Below are 21,132 nucleotides of genomic sequence, written 5' to 3' on the forward strand. Positions count from 1 at the left end.
GCTGAAAGTACTGGAAGTCTGCGGCCAACAAGATTTCTAAATCTTTTCAAAGAGTAGGAAAACTATTTTAGTATTAATTTTCTATACCTTGAAGAAGACTGGGATGCAAACATTTTAACTGAAGCCACTTTGTTGATTTCAAGCTCTTCAGATTCTAAGGCAGTTTCTGTTTCCAAGTCAGCGACTTGGTCAGGACAGCCTTCAGTTGTGCCCTCCTGTTCATTTAACTTACTTGAGAATATGTTTCTGTCATCCTCTTTATCAATGAAAAATTCAGTAGAATCTTCTCTCTTATTTAGAATGGACACCGAATCCCTAGGATTCAAACTACTCTTCTCACTTAGAGGTCCACAGACCTCTTCAGAATCACTTCTACTAAAAAGTCCACTGCTTCCTCCTTCACTCGTATCTCCCAAACCTTTATCTGATGCATCATCGGAAAATGACATTGCTTTCTGAAAATCCGTATTACTGTCTGATTTAAACAAAACAGGATCTATTAAAATTCCTTTAGTAACTTCAGCATTCAGAGGCTTGCAGTCATTTACATAACTAAAATTAGTAATACTGGCTTCCACCATCTTGCCACCAACTAATTTACTCTCTGAAGTAAGAGTTTCCCCATTTCCCACAGGGGAGAGTTCTGATGCCATGGTACTTCCTTCTTCCTCAACAGGAGATTTACAAGGGTTTCCCTGAGTCACTGGATGGAGCAGTAAGGCTACTTCTGCAGTTTTCAGTAGAATCCCAATGCAGACATCTGTTTGCTTTGCAGGTTTTCCTGTCACTGCCTCTACGTCCTTCCTTAAGTTTTCCAGGAGCAATACAAGAGATTCATGGAGAAACAGCAAAAAAAGATACTGGTAGTGATTTATCTGCACGCTTACATGTTTTTGAACATGGACAAGAACATGTACATCTGCATCAGAGGAAGAGCTTTCAGAAAGCACTCCTGAGGTCTCAGACATTTGAATGCCATTGGTCGAAGGCTCTGTCTCACTGCTGTAATACTCCTTTAGAAGTTTCTTACGTTGCAATCTGTTAGAGAGATCACTAGATTCACTTTTTGGAATGTTCAAGGCTGTCTGATTACGGGATACAAGCTCTTTTTGTGACTTTGCAAATCGTATTGGCTGACAAATCCAAAGTGAAAGTGGGAAAGAGTCCACAAAGCTTACTGGCCGGCCTTTCCCACTTTTCGTTCCTTCGTAATCTATCCAAAACTGGGAAAAATGCATGGCCCAAACATCAGTAGCTGCAGATGTCTTTAATGCATATTTATTCAATTCTGGAATGATATAACCCTTATAAACATCATGCATTTTGGTATCTTGTTCATGAGCATGTCTCTGGAAGATTGGATGTAAAAGATTAAAATTTTTAGGGGACTTAGGAAAAGTGGTGAAATTTCTACTGAAAAATTCTGAGTCCTTGAAGTTCTGAAACAAAGCTTCTAGATCAGAGTGTCTGCAGTTTGGGGAGCATCTGGTATTTGTAGCAATCATCTCTGAACTTTGAATGGAAAGTGCACGAGGTTGATCTTTATGAATTTCAGGTTTGTTTTCAAATGGGATGATGATCTGCAAGGGAGAAATAAATTTTTTCTAGTTAAAACTATGTAGATTAAGAAGGTATACAATGAAAGAAACAAAATAATAGCCATGACAGCTGATACAAAGGAATGTAATTACAGTTTTATGAGAAATCAAGTACAGTGAAACAGAACAGGGATAAGTTGGGCTCACAGACTAAGATTTATGTTCTCTCTCATTTTTAAGAAGGATGCTTTGGCATCAATATTTGTACAAAACAGAAGGGTCTCAGGCTTTTCATCAATATTTGCACAGAAACATAAGCATCTCAGGCTTTTCTTATCTGAAGGTCTTAAATTTAGTTCAGCTATATTAGGCTGAAGTGGCTCATTTCCTCAACTCAAGCAACTTGGTAGAACATTTCTTAAAGTGTTTCCAAAATTTACAGCTTTGAAAAACAGAGAATTATAATTTGGAGTTCAATCTGGCATGTAAGATAGGGTTTTTCACCATATCGAGTACTACAGTGTTTTATTTCTTTGTTAAGATACAAGCAATCGGTTAGATATGCCACTGCAGCTAATATTCTTAATATTGCAGAATTTAGATCAGGTATTTTTGACAATTATCTGATGATCATAACATATTTGTTTCATCAGGAAAATAATAATGTATTTCAACTCCTAAAGAACACAAATAGCTCAGCACACTGTAATTAACTTGCATATTTTTAGTACATATTTTAAAATAGACTTATTTTATGCCAAATCCTGAATCTTAAATTGTTAATATGTTAATAATTAATATAGTTTGGCTAATATCAGTGACACTGCTTTCTATCACAATATCTCCATTCTGAATCTAGAAAGGAGGAGTAAAAAAATCATCCCTAAAGACACAAAGATGGGGGTAATGAAGCTTCTTCATTTAAACACAAGGACTCAGGAAAAAAAAACCTAAATAAAATAATTAACCATTCACCAATTCATCATTTGCTTGAATAAAAATAATGCTGTTAATACAGGGTGACATAATTAATTCAAATCAAGATTTGAGAGATGTTAGAATACTTTTATCCTCTCATAGTTTAGTAGGCTATTCCCATATAATGATTCAATAGCAGATTAATCTATATTTGCAAATTCCAGTCATTCACTCTTAATAACTGTTTCTATTCAGTACAAACCATGTTCTTGTAAAGTTCCATTAAGAATGTAGCAACAGGTTAGAAAAATAACCATCTCTCCATTTGCTGACTTTTTAGAGCCCTTGAAACCTCTCCTGTGTGCTCCACTGAAAAGACTCATTTTGTTCACCTCTGAACCTTGGAAACCATACAATGAAATGCCCAATGCAAACAGGGTTTGGGTGGGAAATTTATCTGCTCCATAATCCTTTTTTTTACAAAGAAGCAGAAGACAAGGCAAGCAAAAATTTGATGTTCAGCTACATTAACAAGCATCACTCCTCTGCAACAAGCATACAGAGAACTCATGTACCTGAACTACACTAACAGCCAGCATGAAACAGAAAATGGTGAGAATGGGTTTTGGAGAAGGAAATAGACCTTCAGATGAACTGCTTTCTTTACTCTAGAGCATTCACCGACAAGATAAAATAGCTTTGATATAATACAGCCAGAGGAACAAGGCAGGACCCTTGCATAAATATAGAGTACAAATATTAATTTTTCACTCATTTTTTTACTTTAGTGCTCAATTTCTTTTTAGCTCTGCTATGCCAAGTTCGCTGACCACAGGGAAATAATTTGTTAGTATTCCCACTCAGATCTTCAATACAAAACCAAAATACCCAAACCAAAATACCGGGACACAGATGAAGGAGTACAGGAAACAAGATGTCTGCCTTCAAAAAATCATATTCTGCAGAGTTTTTTAGAGAAGCATTTTTTCATTCATTTAGGTATTTGTAAGAGAATAACAAAAGAATTAGTCTTCCAAGGAACCACAAAACCCCTACTCAGTGACAGCATACCTTTAACATTAGTCCATCCACTCTCACATCAACATGTTCATCTGATTTTGAATTGTCATTTAACTTGTACATGGCCATGAACTGAATAAGACTCTGTTTCAAATCCAGCACAAACTGGTTTAGCCAAAGAATACTTCTCTGATCCAGAGTGAACTGCAAAGCATTCAGCTGGCCATACAAATTTGGACATGGAACTAAAGGAGAAAAAAAAAAAAAAGAAACCATGAGAATAACAAAAATGTTTATGGGTTGGGTTTTCTTTGGTTTTTAAATGATTGCAAACTTACAATTTCACCAGTACTTTTCATCAGAGAAAGAACAGAAACCCAGTCCTTTAGTCTCAAGGAAGAATTGTTAGGGCATACCTGAAGTGATGCTTCTTTCTTTCACTCCAAGAAAGTAACTGAATTTTTGAGTGTATAAAAACTAAGAACAGAATTAAGTCTGAAGAAATGGGGAGAATATTCTCATTACAGAAGAAAGGGAAGACCATGGAAATCTCCTGTCCTCAGCTTCCATCCCCAAGAAATCCACTAACATTTCTGTATATAAAACAAGGCCAGCCACAGAACACATTCCTACAATAGCTCCAGCAGCTCTTCAGTGCATTTTAGGTATTGTTGCAATAGTTTGAGTTCTTTTATGTAGTCAGATAGTGAAATTGCAGGAACAATATGTGGATGCTGGAGAATGAATAATTCATGTGCCAGTAAAAATGCTGCAAGTGTTTTCAGACTGAACAAGCATGTTTATATAAACCAATATTAATAGAAGTTTGCAGGAGCAAGCATTGTGGAAACGGAGCAGTCTTGTGCTCTATCCATTTTAGAAAGCCATTACCTATTTCCAAGCTTTAAGCTTCACAAAGGTGAAAGTAACACACAAAATTTATGCGTCAGGACAACAACAACAACAATCAAAACCAAAAACATTAAAAAAGTCTTACTAGGAAAGTCCTTTCCATCTGGGTAGTAATATTCAGTGAATTCAATATGAATAGCTGGCATTTCTGGTGGAAGATAAAGTGACTTTTTATTGCAAGAAATCAGAGCTTTAGGGGAAGAACGACACTGGTCTGCTGTTGAAACCTGTAAATTATAAAAGATGATTTCATTAACACATTCCACTTTTATGAATGGTTAAGCATTTGTAGTTGCATGGTACTGTCCCTAGTAAGGTAACATTCCACTGCTCTTGGGTGTAGGCCCCCAAACAACATAACAGAAAGCACAAAGTGCTGATGAACAGTGACAAACAGTTAACTGCCTTGAAGCAGAAATGACTCACATAGAAGAGTTTCACAAGAAAATTGTTTTAAAGGTACCAGATCCCCTTCCTTCATTCAAGACAAAAGGGAGCAGGTCACTTTCAAAGGTGTCCAGCAGAAGCCTAGAATGATCTGATTTTTAATTGCAAATACTACAGCTCCTGTTTAAGCATTTATGCTTGGATGGAGTATTTCCATACAGTCTGGTCTAGGGATAGATAAGCTAGGTAAGTTTATTACACACATTAGGTAGTTCTTGTTTTGTCATAAGAACAAATTCCAGTACACAGGCTGACTCTCAAACTGTGTATGAAGCAAGGTGTTCAGCATGCACCTGGCAGAGCTCTGTATGCTTGGATATGCCTGAAGGTCTGCTTCACAGGAGAATCAAGATGCTATGGAACAGTAATGTTCATTTCTCTTTCCTTACAATGTAAATTATCAAACAAATAAGAAACCAACATTTGATATATATTTGACCTTAAATTTCATTGAATGCATCCTAGTTTAAAAAGTATGTTGCCAAAACTAAGCTTTTCCATTCAACAATTAGTAGGTCAAACTGCTAGTTTGAAATTACCCAGTGTATTAATATTGAATATATGATGATGTCTACTAGAATTTCTCTGGAAACAATAAATACATGACCTTTATAAGCCTGCTTCACTTTATGTAGCTGTTTTCAAGAGGCAAACATAACTGCATTAACAGACACAAAAATTCGAGTAAAATGATGTATTTAGAAAAATAGCTTTTAGGAAATTGCATAGAAATAATGCCAATTTAAAAAATTAAATGTGTTTGTGTAGAGAGGAGGAGACAAGAGCAGAAGGCAAATGGAAATATGAACAGTACAAAACAATAAAATAAAACCACTTCAGATCCAGATAAGGCTCCCAGCAGCAATCTGCAATCTCCCACAACACCAGTAGTCATATGGCAGCAAAGTGTTGGAAATTGGAAAAAGAGCAAGCAGAAATCACAGTGACAAAGGACCCACACTAAACATTTTTGTTAGGACCTGAAATTTAAGAGTAGATCCTCACATATCACTACAATTCTGCCTAATGGAGACACACCTGCTCTATTTCACTTGCCTCAGAATAGTCAATCTGGACCACAACCAGCAACTAAAACTACTCATTCTAACAAAGGGGATGGAAATGGTAAAAGTGACTGCTCAAAATATGACTACAAAGGGAGTGGCTGGAAAAAGATTTTAAAAAACTAATAAAACCTCTTAACAGTTTTTAATGTACTTTGAAAAATACAACAATAAGAAAAGCATAATATACAAACCCACATATTAAGATATTAGGCACATAAGATAGTACAATGAAAAGATTAAATTTGAATTCCAAATTCCTAATTTGGAGGACAATAGAACTTAGATCCAACATTTATTTGTGATAGGACCACAATTTTAACAAAGCAGAAGCAGGTTCAAAAAGGTCTACCCCAATAATGAATGGAAAGTCTCATTAATTTCAATGGGCTTCATAATGTCCCTTAAAAAACACAATTACATAACAGTAAGGGTGGAGTTACCCCAGTTTTACTAGCTTAAAGAAATGTACCTGATATATATTGAAGTCTGCAAGTCTAACCACAATAGGACTAGACATGAGTTTGCCCTTTGGTTGTTGGGAAGATACAGAGGAAGCCCTAGATGTTCCTTTTGGCATCTGTTCCTTGCCTGCAAGAAAGAATAGTGATGGAATAATTGAAAAAACCAGTCTTTTTTCATAGTTTTAATATTTCATGGAAGTAGAGAATTAGTAATTTAAAGAAAATACCTGTTTGTAGGTTCTGAGGAGATACAGCAGGTGGGGATTTAGGAGGAGAATCTATGACCTGATCCTTCACAGCCTGCTTAAGCAATTCAACATTGCTTTTGAATTCATTTAATAATTCTTTGGCCCATCCACTTCTGGTTTTAGTAGTGTCACTGTAATGCATCCAGTGATCACAGCTGTCTCCTGCAAATAAGAGAAATGGGAAAAATATTAGCTCATTTGAAATTTTGCTTTTAACAGGATAACATGTTTCCACTACTTCACAAGTATTCATCGAACTATAAGCTCATTGCATGCTGTAATTATAGAACAACAGCAGTCATACCAGACGTTAAAACAGAAGTTATATATTCCATATACATTCCATATTCCAAGTCTCAGCACTTCACGAAATCACTCGGAATATAGCATTACCAGCTGCCTTATAACACCACTAACACTCAAAACATCATTGAGTATTTTCAGTTCGGAGAAATCTTACGACACATTAATGTCATATGTGAGAACATGCAAAAAAATGTTCAGTTGAAAAAAAAAGTGAGAGCAAGTAACAGAACGATGTTCTCATGCTCACTTTTTCCAAGCTTATCTTTCCTGCCAGAATTGTGTCCTAAGAAGTTCCTGGTCCCTTTCCAGAAATGTATTCTTTTTGTCTTGGTTCTCTAGCACCTTTATGGCACACAAACAACAAGGTAAGTTCAAGAAGTGCTGCAGCACACACAGCCTTAAAATCAATCCCACTGGAAATGCTTTTGTCCCTGCTTTCAATTCCAACATGTTTCTGTTGGTCAAGCACTCAAACCTCTGAAAGAAATGGTGGTATCTTCAAGTAGTCCCTGTAAAGACATTCTACTAACCTGTTTACTAATAAGGATGCAATGACAAAAAACTTCTATCAGTTGGTACATCGCTCTTTAAATACTACCATGTGAAAATTTACTTTATTTGGGACTTAATGACTTTTCGGATACTTACACTGGGGATAAGCAAATATGATTGCTATTAAAATAGGAAAATTATTTTAGAAAAAAAATTATTTTAAGTCTAAATGCAAATATTGCAGCATTAAATAAACGTTCAGGCTGGTGCCTATAACAAGAGATGACATTTTTCCCCACCCTTCTTCACAGTTATCTTTGTTGGTTATTATCATTTTTATAGCTAAGGAAGAAGATAAAGGAACAGGGAAAAAACCAGAAAGGGAACAAAAGGACAAAGATGAATTAGACTGAAGCCCATGACAAGGGGATTCTCCAAAACAGGGCTAGCAGCATGCGGTTACTCCAAGCACATGCAAGCAGACTCTGAAGGACCTCCAGGACTTTGTTAGCAACACCATAGGGAAAGCTCTAACACTCCTTCTGGGAAGCCAGTTTGGGCATCTGCCTCTCTGAAGGACAGGAACACTAACACATGCAGCAACATGAGAGAGCAGAGCCACCACCACACTCCTGTATGCCGTCGCACGGCTGCGATCTCTTTAGGGTCACAGACACGTGGCGAGACAGCACACACAACTGAAATGCTGAGGGGATGAACATGGGCTTTTGGGGAGCACAGGAGGGCAGGTAGAACAAGACCAGTGGAACAGATGGAGCTCAGCCTTGGCATGGATCACCAGCCAACTGAGTGTTTACAGGCTGGGAGTAGAGGACAGACTAACATGAATTTAGATTTCTGCTCCAGACCATCTGATTAGAAAGATGATCAGACCCTGTTTTGTTGTCACATGCTCTGTGATGTAGCCTCTTTTAAAATTTTTAGATTTCTACTAGAAATTTATGAGAAACACTTTTCTCATAAATATTTTTTTTTTGTAAGAAACACTTTGGAAATTGCTAACATTTTTTTAATAACAATGCTTAACAAAAGGCTACACAATTGAGCCTCTACACACTGAGGTTCCTATTCAGCAAAATAATGTAAAAAGCAAAACACTGATTGGAAATGCATATAAAAGGATAGTATTCTATATATGAAAAAAATCAACAGATTGATTCCTGCTAATATCCAATTACTGAATTCTCAATATGCAGTACTGCCTTCCTCTGTCAACATAAAATTCTCTTTATGTCAGAAATGTGTGAACACTGTTTTGTTGACCAAACAAAACAGTGAAAAGCATTTGGCCTAAACCAGCTCATTCACAGAAATTAAACTGGTTCCCAGATTGTTGCTTTTGTTGTTTGTTTTTGCATACAGAAGGAAGTAAAAAGATGCCTTTCAAATGGTTTGAGCATGATTATCCAAGCTGTATATGTGTATGCACAAATTTTTTCAGCTTTCAGACATGACAATCACAGTCACAGGTAATTCATAAAAGGCTTGCTTTCATACCTGCTTTGTGAAATGGATAATAATCCACTGTTAAATAGCTGAAGGAAAGCTGCATGGCCCCTCCTGTAACACGTCTGTTTGGGTCTGCAAAACAAAACAATGCTTGGCCCTGCAGACATTGCATTTAGTGTGTTAGTTCTCATGCTGCTGTAATCCTTTAAACACCTAACACCTACTTTCTTCCCCTTACTGTCTCTCCTTACAACCTCATTATCTTCCCTCAATATTTTCATTCAGATAGTCTTCAATGGTTTCTAACGATCAGCTTGAGCTTGTAGAATTCTGTACTCAGTCACTACTTACAAATTGCATGCTGTTTTCAATGCTACTAAAAAGACAACATCTTGAAAACGCATTACTGCAGTTTTTCTGAAACAAAACTTTTTATGCTGAATATATGATTATAATCAGTCTTTGAAGTCAACATTAACTTTCAAGAATACTACGTAATATAATTTTATTTGACAAATATTGCAATGAAGGGGTCTTCTGAGAATCTTCTCTTCTGACTTTTTCCACTGTTGAATTTAAACTCCAAAAATAAAGGACCAATAAAAAGATCTCACTAGGAGGGATAAATTCCAACCACAGTAGATACACTGCATGTAAGGAAATACATCTCCAGCCAGTGAACCTCATGTGCTGCTGTTATGAAAGTCTTTCCTAACCAAGGAAATGTATTTTTGTTAAACCCTACGTTTTTCGTATTTTTCTTCAGCAGACCTTGTATGTTTCCATAAATTTTTCAGTGACTAATAATATAGTAGACCTTGTACGTTTCCATAAAATTTTCAGTGACTAGATATACAGTAATATCTCACTCCCTATGATCACTTTTGAAAGGCATGAAAAATTGCCCTTGTCTCCTTTTTTTCTGATTCTAAATGTGACTACATGCAATAGGCTTTTGTTAAAAAGAGTCAGTACAAGATTTACACACAAAATTTTAAGGTCACAGGACACTCATTCCATTCTTTCCATGAGCTGCAGACCATATCAAATTGTCTAAATTAGTAACACAAAGAATAACACTCTTTTATTAGTTTGCATTTATAAGAGCATTAAAGAAACAGATTGTATAGTGACCCCTTCAAGCCACAAAAATGTTGTCACTGTATTCTTCATAACCCAGCTAACTTATACAAGACCCAGCAATAACAATCAGACTGATAGAATAAGTTCCTAGAACACAGAAAAAGCACAGAAGTACTAACACTCCTAGGTTTTGCAATTATTCTAAAATAATTACATTTATTAATGATATGCTGTCCTAAAAGAGCCACCTAAATAGCTTTACATGAATCCATAGACACTGGAGACAATTCTAACTATTCCTCTAAACTAAAGTCTCTTGACTTTATTGTCTTATTATTTTTTTCTCATTACTATATTCCTCAAAATGTCTCCCCTGAAGATGATTATGATTCATAGACATGCAAATTTAAAAAAAAAATTACCTTTTTCTTTAGAGTGGATATCATCACATATATGTAGGTCCAAGTGGGAAATTACTAAGTGATAAGAAGTTTCCTTAACATCAAAATCATTAAACAGTTTTACTATTGCATCGTTTTGATCAGGTGCTGCTGTTGTCTGGTGCGCTTTCACCTGCTGGGAGCTGGGTGCAGGGGCAGAGCTCTGAAAAAACATTTAGTCAATCACATCAATTTATGATGTTTATTGTTTCTTTCAAGCATAAGTATCTGTCTCCTTACACAACACAGGCATTTGAAACAAGGAAAAATCTGCATGACATGTGCTCTCCCTTGGATCATTACTGAGATTTAAGTTTAATGTTTGAGAGTAAAGCTAAGTTGAGCTAATGGCTGTGTGCACTGTACTGCACTGCCAGGGCACACCCCATTCTCCCCATTCCTCACACTTCCTTACACCCCTGTCACTCACAGCACTGGTATTTTTCTAGCTTTTGTTGCAAGCTGTTCAGGGAACGAAACCAACAGTGGGCTCCATTCTGCTAATTCAGTTCCTCAGGCTGCATCATGACAGGGTCAAACATAAGTCAGTGCCAGTGTCAGAGAATAGGTGAAATGCAAGTACAGGGCACTGAAGAACCAGAACCTCCCTGCTCAAGAGCAGGTAACCATTACATTGCTGTTGCTAAACCTTCACATCACAGCATAAGGCATCAGGGCCAGCAAAAGAACTGAACTCTGTTACAGTCCACTGGCTTTACTCTAAGAGATCCTCTACAACTGACTGTACTCAGTAATCAACCATGTTTTATTTTATAGCACTTATCTTCTACAAGTGTACTTGTCCTGCTTCTCCACACACAAGAAGAGGTGCCTCCCCTCAACACTCAAAGCCCAGTTGGTCTAGCCTGCTCTGTGTGCTGATGAACACCAAGATTTACATGCAGCATCAGCAGCACAGATATGCCAGCAGAAATATATTTAAAGTAGAATTGGTTTTCACTATATATTCCAACAAGAGCTGCATGAAGGTAAACTCTAAATAAAACCTAATTTTTCAGTACGAGGAGAACAAACTGGACAAGCATGTTAAATTATTATAGTAACCATATCTACCCACACATTAAGTTTACTTTAGTGTGTCTTAATTATTTAAATTCATAACCATAAAATACTTGGAGAACAAATTTACTAAACAGTCAATAAAGAGTTAAGTAAATACAGAAGTCTAAACACTCTGTACATGGGTAAAGAAATAGAACTACTTTTTTTTTCTGCAGTTAGCATCAATACACAAAATCTTGCAAAGTAAAGACTATTTTAAACTATGATTAATTATTAATTCCTGATATAATTTAGGATATACAGCTGAATGAAAATGAGTAACTGAACATTCTCTAAAATAAAGTAACACAACTAACCACACTGTGTTGTTTTGTAGAACACCTGATAATGATACAGTGAGACAATTAATCCTCATACCTGGGCTGTTTCAGAAGCCAAGCTTTTCCTCTGTTCTGCTGATTTCTCTATGGCTTCACTAAGAGATTTGGCATACTGCACCATGGCTTTCAATTGGGAATCAGTCAAAACCCACAGCAAATCATCCAGAATCAGAACCAGTTTGGATGCCACAACATTACAGTCTTTTAACTGTAAAATAAAAATTTAAAGACGTTGAACTAAGTACTTATATTTCTCATATTAAATATGTGGGGTAAATAAAATCTTCATGCAAAAAGCAATAACAAGCATTTTTTATTTTAAATCTTATTCCTCTTACTAATTAAGGAGTACCTAACACACAATATATTTATTCTTCACTCCATGTATTTGGCATGCATCAGACATTAAACTGCTACATTTTTCTGGATGTAAGCAGTGTAAATATTACCAGACTCTAGAGAGATAAAACAATGAAATAATCAACAATAAACGAAGCTCTGCAGATCAAACCATTTTATTAATGGGACCTATATAAGGTCTTCATTTTCAAAGTCTGTCTGTAGTATTTCTTGTAAACTCTACAGTCTTACCAGTTACACGTTATTATAAATTTAGTTCAGGGAATTCTACATTCAATATGGTCTAAATTTAAAATCTTTACTATGTACATGTATGCATTAAGAGCATGAGTTATACATTAAAAAATAAAATAAGACTTCAAACATTTCAAGTTTACCCTTCTTTTAAGCGTGACCCTAATTTTTGATTGGTTAGTAATCAGTCGAACTGGAGCACTCATTATTTCATGCTTAGAACTCTGGATTGCGTCAGCTTCTATTCTGATCATCTGCCAGTTGATTTCTTTAAAAGTCAAGACCTTTAAGACAGAAAAAAAGAGAAAAACACCTTGATGCAATATGACAGCTACTTGCACCTAGCCCTGTGCATGTGTATGTATACATCTGTACATATGTACACAAAAACTCACATGAGCCATACACTCAGAACAAATACAGCTCACTTGTTGTTCCCCCTAAAGGTGTCAGGAAGCCCTCACCCTGCTTGTCACAGAAACGCTAAGCTACTTCCAAGCAGGCTGAGGTAAAAAGCAGCATTTAAAATATTCAGAAGAAAATAAAAGTTACAGCTATTGCATGCTAGGTTGCTTTTGGGAGAGGAAAAAAATGATAGTTTAGTTTAGCTTAAAAATGTTAAATAAGAAAAGGGCAGGGGATGAAGCAAAGCTACAGGATAGGTGAGTTTTTTTTGGAGTGTTTTATTTCAATTAAAAGAGAAAGTTAAACATTGAGCACACAGCATGCCATGCAGACCCCACAAGCTCTGAATCCACTACATGGATTTCTAGAAGGCATAGCAAGCAAATGTTAGAATAATGATGACACAAGAGCATCAAGTACAGCTGGACACTGAAAATCAAATACGGAAAAATGAACAACTGTCCAGCAGGAACATCATGGAGAACATCAAATGAACAGGCTATCAGTAGGGAAAACCAGTAATTCTAGTTTACCTAAAACTCCTTCCTGCATGATTTGGATGATGGGATCAAGTTCCCCCAGTAAGTTCACAGATAACACTAAGCTGGGAGAGAGTTGATCTGCTGGGGGATAAGAAGGCACTGAAGAGGGATCTGGACAGTTTGGATTGATGGGCAGGGACAATTTTATGATGCTCAGCAAGGCCAGGTGCCAGGTCCTGCACCTGGGTCACAACAACTGCAAGCAACACCATAGGCTGGGGGCAGAGTGACTCTTCAGTACTGGGTCCCTCACTTCAGCACAGACACAAAGGTGGCTGGAGCATGCTCAGAGAAGGTAAAGGGTCTGGAGCACAAATCTTATGAGGAGCATCTGAGGGAAATAAGCATGTTTAGCCTGGAGAAAAGAAGGCTCAGAAGTGACCTTATTGCTCTCTACAACTGCCTGAGGAGAGATTGCACAAAGATGGGGATTGGTTTCTTCTCCCAGGCAGGAGACAAGACTAGAAACAGGACAAGAGGAAATGGCCTCTGCACCAGGGGAGGTTAAGGAAGGGACATGAGGAAGAATTTATTCACTAGAAGGGTGGTTAAGCATTGGAATGGGCTGCCTAGGGAATTGTTAGAGTCACCATCCCTAGAGAGTTTCAAGAAATGACTGGATGCAGCACTTAGTGCTATGGTTTAGCGGGCACGGTGACGTTTGGTCAAAAGATCTTGCAGGTCTTTTCCAACCTTAATGATTCCATGATTACTCTCTGAAGAAACAAGGATCAGCCATGTGTAAAGAGCAAGATGGAAGAATTTGTTTGGTAGATGACTTATTCTTACTTGTCATTCTCCTCCTGTCAATTTGAAAACCTTACAGCATATGTCCTGAGAAATGCAGAGACTTAAGTAAATCATATCCAGTGTGTCTAGAAAGGAGGTACACTCCATCAAGTGAACAAGATGCAAAGTGCAGTGCAAAGCATCCTGAAACACTTTTTGCAGAAAAGCAGAATGTGACGGTGGTCACAAGGGTTTCAGGATGAGAGAGAGATGAGAATGTTGAATCCATGTTCAGAAGACTTGATTTATTATTTTATGATATATATACTACATTATAACTATACTAAAAAGAATAGAAGGGAAAGTTCTCAGAAGGCTAGCTAAGCCAAGAATAGAAAAGAATGAATAACAAAGGAGCTCTCTCCGACTCTGTCCCAGAGAGAGCTCAGTCCTTGATTGGCCATTAATTATACACATCCAACATGGGCCAATCACAGGTGCACCTGTTGCATTCCACAGCAGCAGATAACCATTGTTTACATTCTTTTTCTGGGCCCTCAGCTTCCCAGAAGGGAAAATCCTAAAGAAAGGATTTTTATGAAAAGATGTCTGCGACAGCAGAATACATATCCTTTTCATACAGGAGATGCAGTGTGATCAAAAGCTTTTAAGTATTCTAAGGAGAGTGCTTATTATATTAATAATGTAGCTACAGTGCAAAGCTAAATGATTATGCCCTAAATATATGGTTTAGCACATGTTATCTTCAAAGTACAGCACTGGTTTTGGTTTTTCACCTTTTCATGCAATTTGCTGCTAACAAATTATTCACTGTAATATCTAGAAATTTGTTTCTGGTATTAATTAGATAGGAAAGGAACACTCTCCCAAGGAAAGTTCTGTTGTGTACAGGTCAACTGTTCAGAATCAAATTCTTCCTAAAAACCACAAAATCAAAAAATCTGCCAATACAAAACTCCATCTAGTCAAAGTTTAATTCTTCCCATTCAGACTTCATTAACATGGGAGCATAAGCATACAAATAAGCTGCAGGAAAGGAAAACAGTCAGAAAAATAGTTTTCAGTTTCTTACTTTTGTGGCATTTTTAACTGATATTCTCTAGGGGTTTCTTTCCCTACATAAAAATCAACTACCAGACTCAACTCTGGAGTAAGCTGGCCAGATGTATGATGCTAAAACAAGTCTCCTTGAATACAATATTTATAATCAACCTTGCACTCAGTATACAATTAACTTTGCTTAGCTGGAAGAAGGCAACTGAATGATGTACAACAAACTAGCGCTTCCATGTGTTACTCTCCAGGACAGTAGAAACATATATACTTTACTGCTATTACTTTTTTATATATGCATAAGATTTAGGTATTCCCAGAAAATAATTGCACAAGAACTTGACTAAATTTAATTTAAAACTGCTTTAGAAAAAAAAATCCTTATCAGGCAAATTCTCACAAGCAAATAAATAACCAGACAAAACTTGTAAAATATAATTCCTGCTGCTGTTGTTGTTATTCTTATTACTACTAATAATAATAACAACAATAATAACAAAAAGCACAACTTCTTATCCTTACATATTTAATATACTGTTCTTTGTTCTTTCAGTACTCTCCAAGTCTGGCTCAGTTTGCATTTTAGAACAGTCATTCACTTGGAGAACATAAGAGGGAAACCATACACCTGCTTGCCATGGTCTTTGTTCTTGCCTAAGCATCCATGTTGGCTCTTTGATCTGACTCACATCCACCAGTTTTACATATTTGTTCTTCTAAAGAGCAACTGAAATTACTGAGCACAGAATGTCTCCATTCCCAGTAATTTTCTCTACCCTGTAAAAGGGTGAAATTCAACTTCCTCCTTTATCACAAAAACAAGGGGAAAAAGTTAGTAAATGGTATTATTTACCTCTCCACGTTGAGCTTCTTGTATTCTGGTAAATCTAAGGTCAGCATGTTCCCAGTTTGCATTTACACTATATATTCTCAGCTGGGAAAGTTCAAATGAAGCATTAAAGGCTTTTGCACCAATCCTTATTATGATGGAGTTCACAGAAACTGAAATGCCTTCTACCACTTTTTCAGCAAAGCCATATTCACTAAAAAGTGAAATGCCAACATATTAAATATAAATTGAGTGAAAGGGCACAAAATTAAACAGATTAAATAAATTATTAAACAGATGTTAAAATAAATGAAGTTACTAATGTATTCTACAGTTAGCAACTTTTGCTTAATATACTTGATGCAGTTTACAATAATTTTCACTCTGTGATCCTGATCTCTACATAAGAATATATATTTGACTAAGATCAATCTACACAAATTATAACATTTAATACAATCCTTTGATGTTAAATTACATGGATGAGATGTTAAATTACATGGATGTATGTATTATATGTTATTATACATACATTAAAAAAGCAGTCTACATCATTATGCAGAAAGCCTACTCTTCTTTATAAACATAAGGAGTAATTCATGTCAAATTAATTACTTGACAATTCTAGTCCAGTTAGTATTTATGTCTATAAGCCAAAATATTTTGTCCGTTAAAAATAAGAACTTTCAGATATTCAAAATAGTATAAAGTATTTACATTATTTCACTCTATAAAGAAAGGCATCCTAAATGGTGGCTACACTTCTACAGTAAATCAACATGCATTCCAGTATTAAAAAAGATTAAGCTGTTGTAAATAATTTTTAAATAAAAATCTTATATATTATGAATGTTTTAGATTAGTGTATGGGAAACTGAATATTAAATATTATTTTAACATCTAAAAATTTCCACCCTTTTGTTTTCTTGTAGGTTTTTTCTGCTTGTTTTAAAAAAATCCCCAAAAACTTGTGTGGTTTGTCATTCCTTTTCCTTTTTCAACTTACATTCTACACAAAATCTCTATGGCTGAGATTATCAAGCTGTACCTTAGGAGGCACAGAGGCCCATGGACTTCTATACATTGCATAGAAGTTACTACAAGAAAAAATATTGTATCATCAAATTTATTTCTCTGTATATAGGGCCCTGTGACCATGGAAAAATGTTTTGAGTCCGTGTACAGGAAATTACATAAAATCACTGATGTAATGTTGTGTTGTCCCACCAAATTGCTTAAGTTTTGGGCTACACAGTGTGCATGTAATCTTTCAGTAAGAATCAGTTGATACAATTAAGGAAATGGAACTTTAAAACACTGCACTAACAAACAACCCTTAAAACTCTTTGGACAAAACAAAAAAGAACAATTTTTAAAACACTCATGAACATTATATATATTTGCCAAAATGGGTGAAGGCAAGATATCATTCATTTTTTAAAAACTTAATATCAATTAAACCCAGAAAATATCTGATATAGCAGTTGCACCCCTATGGAATGTATCTTGCAAGCTCTATATCTAGTTCTATATCTTCTCTCCAGGCTTGGGCCTGGATAACTCCATTATCACTACACTACTTCACACATAAGCAATAAAATAAAATTTTGGAGGAGATGGGAATGGCAGGCTGCAACCTTATATACTTCTAAAAATTTAAATTTTCAGAAGTACACAGTCAACCTGTTTTACATAATGCCAAAGGTTTTCTGACCAATTACAGGTAAGTACCATCACTGACCTCTGCCCAGATGCAGTTGCTATAGGAGAGGGTCCATTAGGGGCACGTGGCTCTTCACATGTGCTCATTTCCATTACAACTTTATCCAAGGACTTGAAAAACAAAACAAAACAAAATTGGAGACCTTAGAGGTAACAAAGTAAAGAGATGACATATGAAGAACCAAAATCCAAACAAAAAAGGTCAGTTGAGAACTTTTTCTGAAATATACATAAAACATTTCCTACCACGTCAATTTTTCCACAAACTTTTGTAATGCACTATAATTATCTTTTTTAAACTATTTCTTATGTTTTTGAGTTCTAACACACACCCCCAGTCACATATTGTACCTTAAAATTCTTGATCCCTGAATACTATTTATCCAACACAAAAATTTTCAAAAATCACATTTCAAAATGGACATGCTTTAATGTGTAGTTATCTGAATTTTCTTTCTATATGGCTGTTCTTTCAATGAAATACTTAATACTTAATGCAAGCTGATTCAAAGCACAACAGTTAAGATTTTTTTCCTTGTCTAACTGCAACTTTCTACCAGCCCTTCTGAATTCCCCCATTTATGCTCTGAGATCAGACAAATACCAAAACCCCTTTGTCCTCAATTTTAGATTTTTCATGATTCAACCTGCCTTAACTACTAGATTATTATCATATTGTATTAATCATGCCCATTATCATAATCTGCTTGCTCAACATTTTTCTGTGCTATTCTTATCCATGAAAACCTGGCTACAACCAAAAAATTCATGAAGTGTCTAGTCTGGGTTTATTTATACTTCACTGTATTTTGATGATTAAAAGGAAGCAATAGCTGTTAAGAGTAGATTTGGACATTTTAGAATTATTTTTTTAGCTGTCTCAATGATTATCTTTCCTTGAAAACAACAGAGAAATAAACCAAGAAAAAAAAATCCCTTAGTTTGAGGATGGTGAGGGGAAGCCAAGATTTCTCCCTGTTATCCTAACAGTTTTGGATGTTTGACCACTCTTTTAAAAATTCCCTGTACTACATGAGTAGTGCACAGAACAGTAGGACATGGATTCAAGGAGACTGCACAATACAAAAAATGAGGTAACGAAGAATGCCTGGATGCAGGTCTATGTCTTTTTTCACTGGCAACTTCTGTACTTGGATAGAGTTAAAACGAAAATCACTGCTCAAAACTATCCTGTTTATCATATAAAACCAGAACTGGGTCATGAACAAACAGTATGTGCCACTATGTCAACAGACTGATTCTCACAAAGGGCAACTCAGCTTAGTGAAAGTCCCTTTGGCTAGACAAGTGGGTTCTAGTTATCCAGTAAGCTGTGCTAACAGAGGATGCTATTCCAATTTAATTCAACTCTCAGTAGCAAAAATCTCCCTTCTTCCCATCCCTGCCAAAATACCAGAAGTTCAGTGATGTAGTGAAGGGCTGAGGTTTGGCACTTGGGCACCAAATTCACTTTCAGAAAATCACAAAGGCTGTTGTACAATCTACCACCGAATAGTGACCTTTTGTTACATATTTAATGCACTTGTTCAAGGACACCTTTAGGTAAAAAAGATTACCTTGAAAGTTATTTTAGCCTCAAAGAGTGCTAATGTAAGCTCAACGGGAGCTAACCAAACAGTGCCTTGTTACCATAGGTCAAAGTGTGTCATGTTTAAGAATAGCACAGCTTAAACCCATTTCCTAATTTGGCAATTGCATCTCCCAGCCAAGTGGTTGAATCATCCCACCTCAGCATTACCAGGCTTTAAGTTCTGGATGTCAGGAAGAAGCAGTACAGATATAAGTACATTCCAACTGGGTCACTAGCAAATGCATCAATTATTTAAAACAACATGTCTTTCCCAAGCCTGATTCAGAATGAAGGAATTACAAGCACATTCACTGCAAGACTGGGAAGCATGACAGTTAAAGGAACATTCACTCTTAAGCAAATGCAATTGAGAAAGTTTACTTATCATCAAATACATTACTTCTTGTGCTACCACAGTTGTTAGTATATTTAAAGAACAAAGGAGAACAAATGTGAGAATTAATGCGACTTCTAATCGTTGTTGAGTTCTATTTACACAATTTACCTCCTATTTATATCCAGGCTGAATCCTAGGTGGTTACAAAAACCCTATAAATGCTATGTGTGACAAACCTGCCATAGCTGAGAACACTATGTAAAGTACAGATATAGAACTGAAAAGTCCTAGAAAAGACCGCTCCTAAAGAAAGGCAGGAACTTTTAAAAGAGGTGACTTGGACAAATAACTACCCTTCAGGTAAGCCCAAATGAACATGCAATGACTAAAAACGTGACAGAAGTGAGCTAACAGTCAAACATTACAGTGATTACACTGAAGCCACAGATTAAGAAAATAAACCTACCAAGGAAAACATTAAGGTGTTTTGCCTCGATCTGCTGCTACCCAGAGGACACTTAGTAAAGGCCAGTTATGTTTCAGTTATTTCCAGAATCATATCAAGAGAACTATATAAATATTTGATATAGATTCTGCTACTCACAGTACATTTCAGAGTTTATTTCAGAACTTACCAAAGAGATGGGATGTGTTTTCAATTTTGTCCATGGTATCTGCAAGAGAAAACACTACTCTAAAGCAAATTAAATATTAAAAATACAGTAAAATAAATCACACAGAATGTGTTCTAAGCATACAAATTATATTTCTAGCTTCTGAACTCAGCATAACATTACTTTCAAAATATTAAGTTCATCTGAACATACTGTGTGGTAACTTCATGCACACTAGGTGTTAAAAAGTTTGAACTTCAAAATCTACTTATCACTGAGTAGAAAAACAGAGAAACAAAGTAGAATCTGTCTCCTTAACAGTGAGTTGTCAAGCATCAGAAAAAGCATCACAGCCTTACACATTATTTCCTTTAAAAGGAAAAAAAAAATGTACATTTCCTTTGTTGAGCTACAACTAATTAGCTGCCTGCAACAAAACATCAAGTTCACTGCATTTAGAAAAATCTGGACAACCTCCTATTGTGGGAAAAAAAAAAGGAAAGAAAGAACACCAAAAAACCATAAACAAACTCCACCAAAAGACTAAGGAGGTGTTAATGTTTGACCTGATTGTAACTTCAGCCACGAACAAGGCATACTTCATTTCTTAATCCCACGTTCATACAATGTGGTAGAGATGATACACATTTTTTCAATTATTAGCAGCCACAATGCCCAAAAATGCAGTATCTCCTAGATTTACTGTGTTTCCCACATTTCCCAAAGACATCAGAATCCCTCCAAAAGGTATTTTTGGAAACAGGAACAGAGCAAGAGGGAAAGCAATAAATTAAGAGGAGTGAAGAGAGAAACACAAAAAAGAGAATAAATAATGATGATAGACTAAGTACTACAGACAAATACAAACTTTTACTTCTACATTTTCAAAA

General features: G+C 35.9%; 1 protein-coding gene across 2 annotated transcripts in view; it reads right to left on the reverse strand.

Moving 5' to 3' along the window:
- Nucleotides 1–21,132, reverse strand: part of BLTP3B (bridge-like lipid transfer protein family member 3B) — a 48,046-nt gene that overhangs the window by 13,133 nt on the left and 13,781 nt on the right. For both annotated transcript variants that reach the window (XM_054273826.1, XM_054273835.1), the window contains 12 exons: nt 20,264–20,302; nt 17,720–17,811; nt 16,003–16,192; nt 12,543–12,683; nt 11,843–12,013; nt 10,385–10,565; nt 8,928–9,011; nt 6,591–6,773; nt 6,372–6,490; nt 4,474–4,615; nt 3,528–3,721; nt 88–1,580 (listed from right to left, as the gene is read on the reverse strand). In XM_054273826.1, the coding sequence (XP_054129801.1) occupies nt 88–1,580; nt 3,528–3,721; nt 4,474–4,615; nt 6,372–6,490; nt 6,591–6,773; nt 8,928–9,011; nt 10,385–10,565; nt 11,843–12,013; nt 12,543–12,683; nt 16,003–16,192; nt 17,720–17,811; nt 20,264–20,302 (3,029 nt within the window). The remainder of the gene's footprint in view (nt 1–87; nt 1,581–3,527; nt 3,722–4,473; nt 4,616–6,371; nt 6,491–6,590; nt 6,774–8,927; nt 9,012–10,384; nt 10,566–11,842; nt 12,014–12,542; nt 12,684–16,002; nt 16,193–17,719; nt 17,812–20,263; nt 20,303–21,132) is intronic.

This window comes from Melozone crissalis, unplaced genomic scaffold (assembly GCF_028551555.1).
Source record: "Melozone crissalis strain CALT ecotype California unplaced genomic scaffold, PUWL_Pcris_2 ptg000004l_1, whole genome shotgun sequence".
NCBI lineage: Eukaryota > Metazoa > Chordata > Aves > Passeriformes > Passerellidae > Melozone > Melozone crissalis.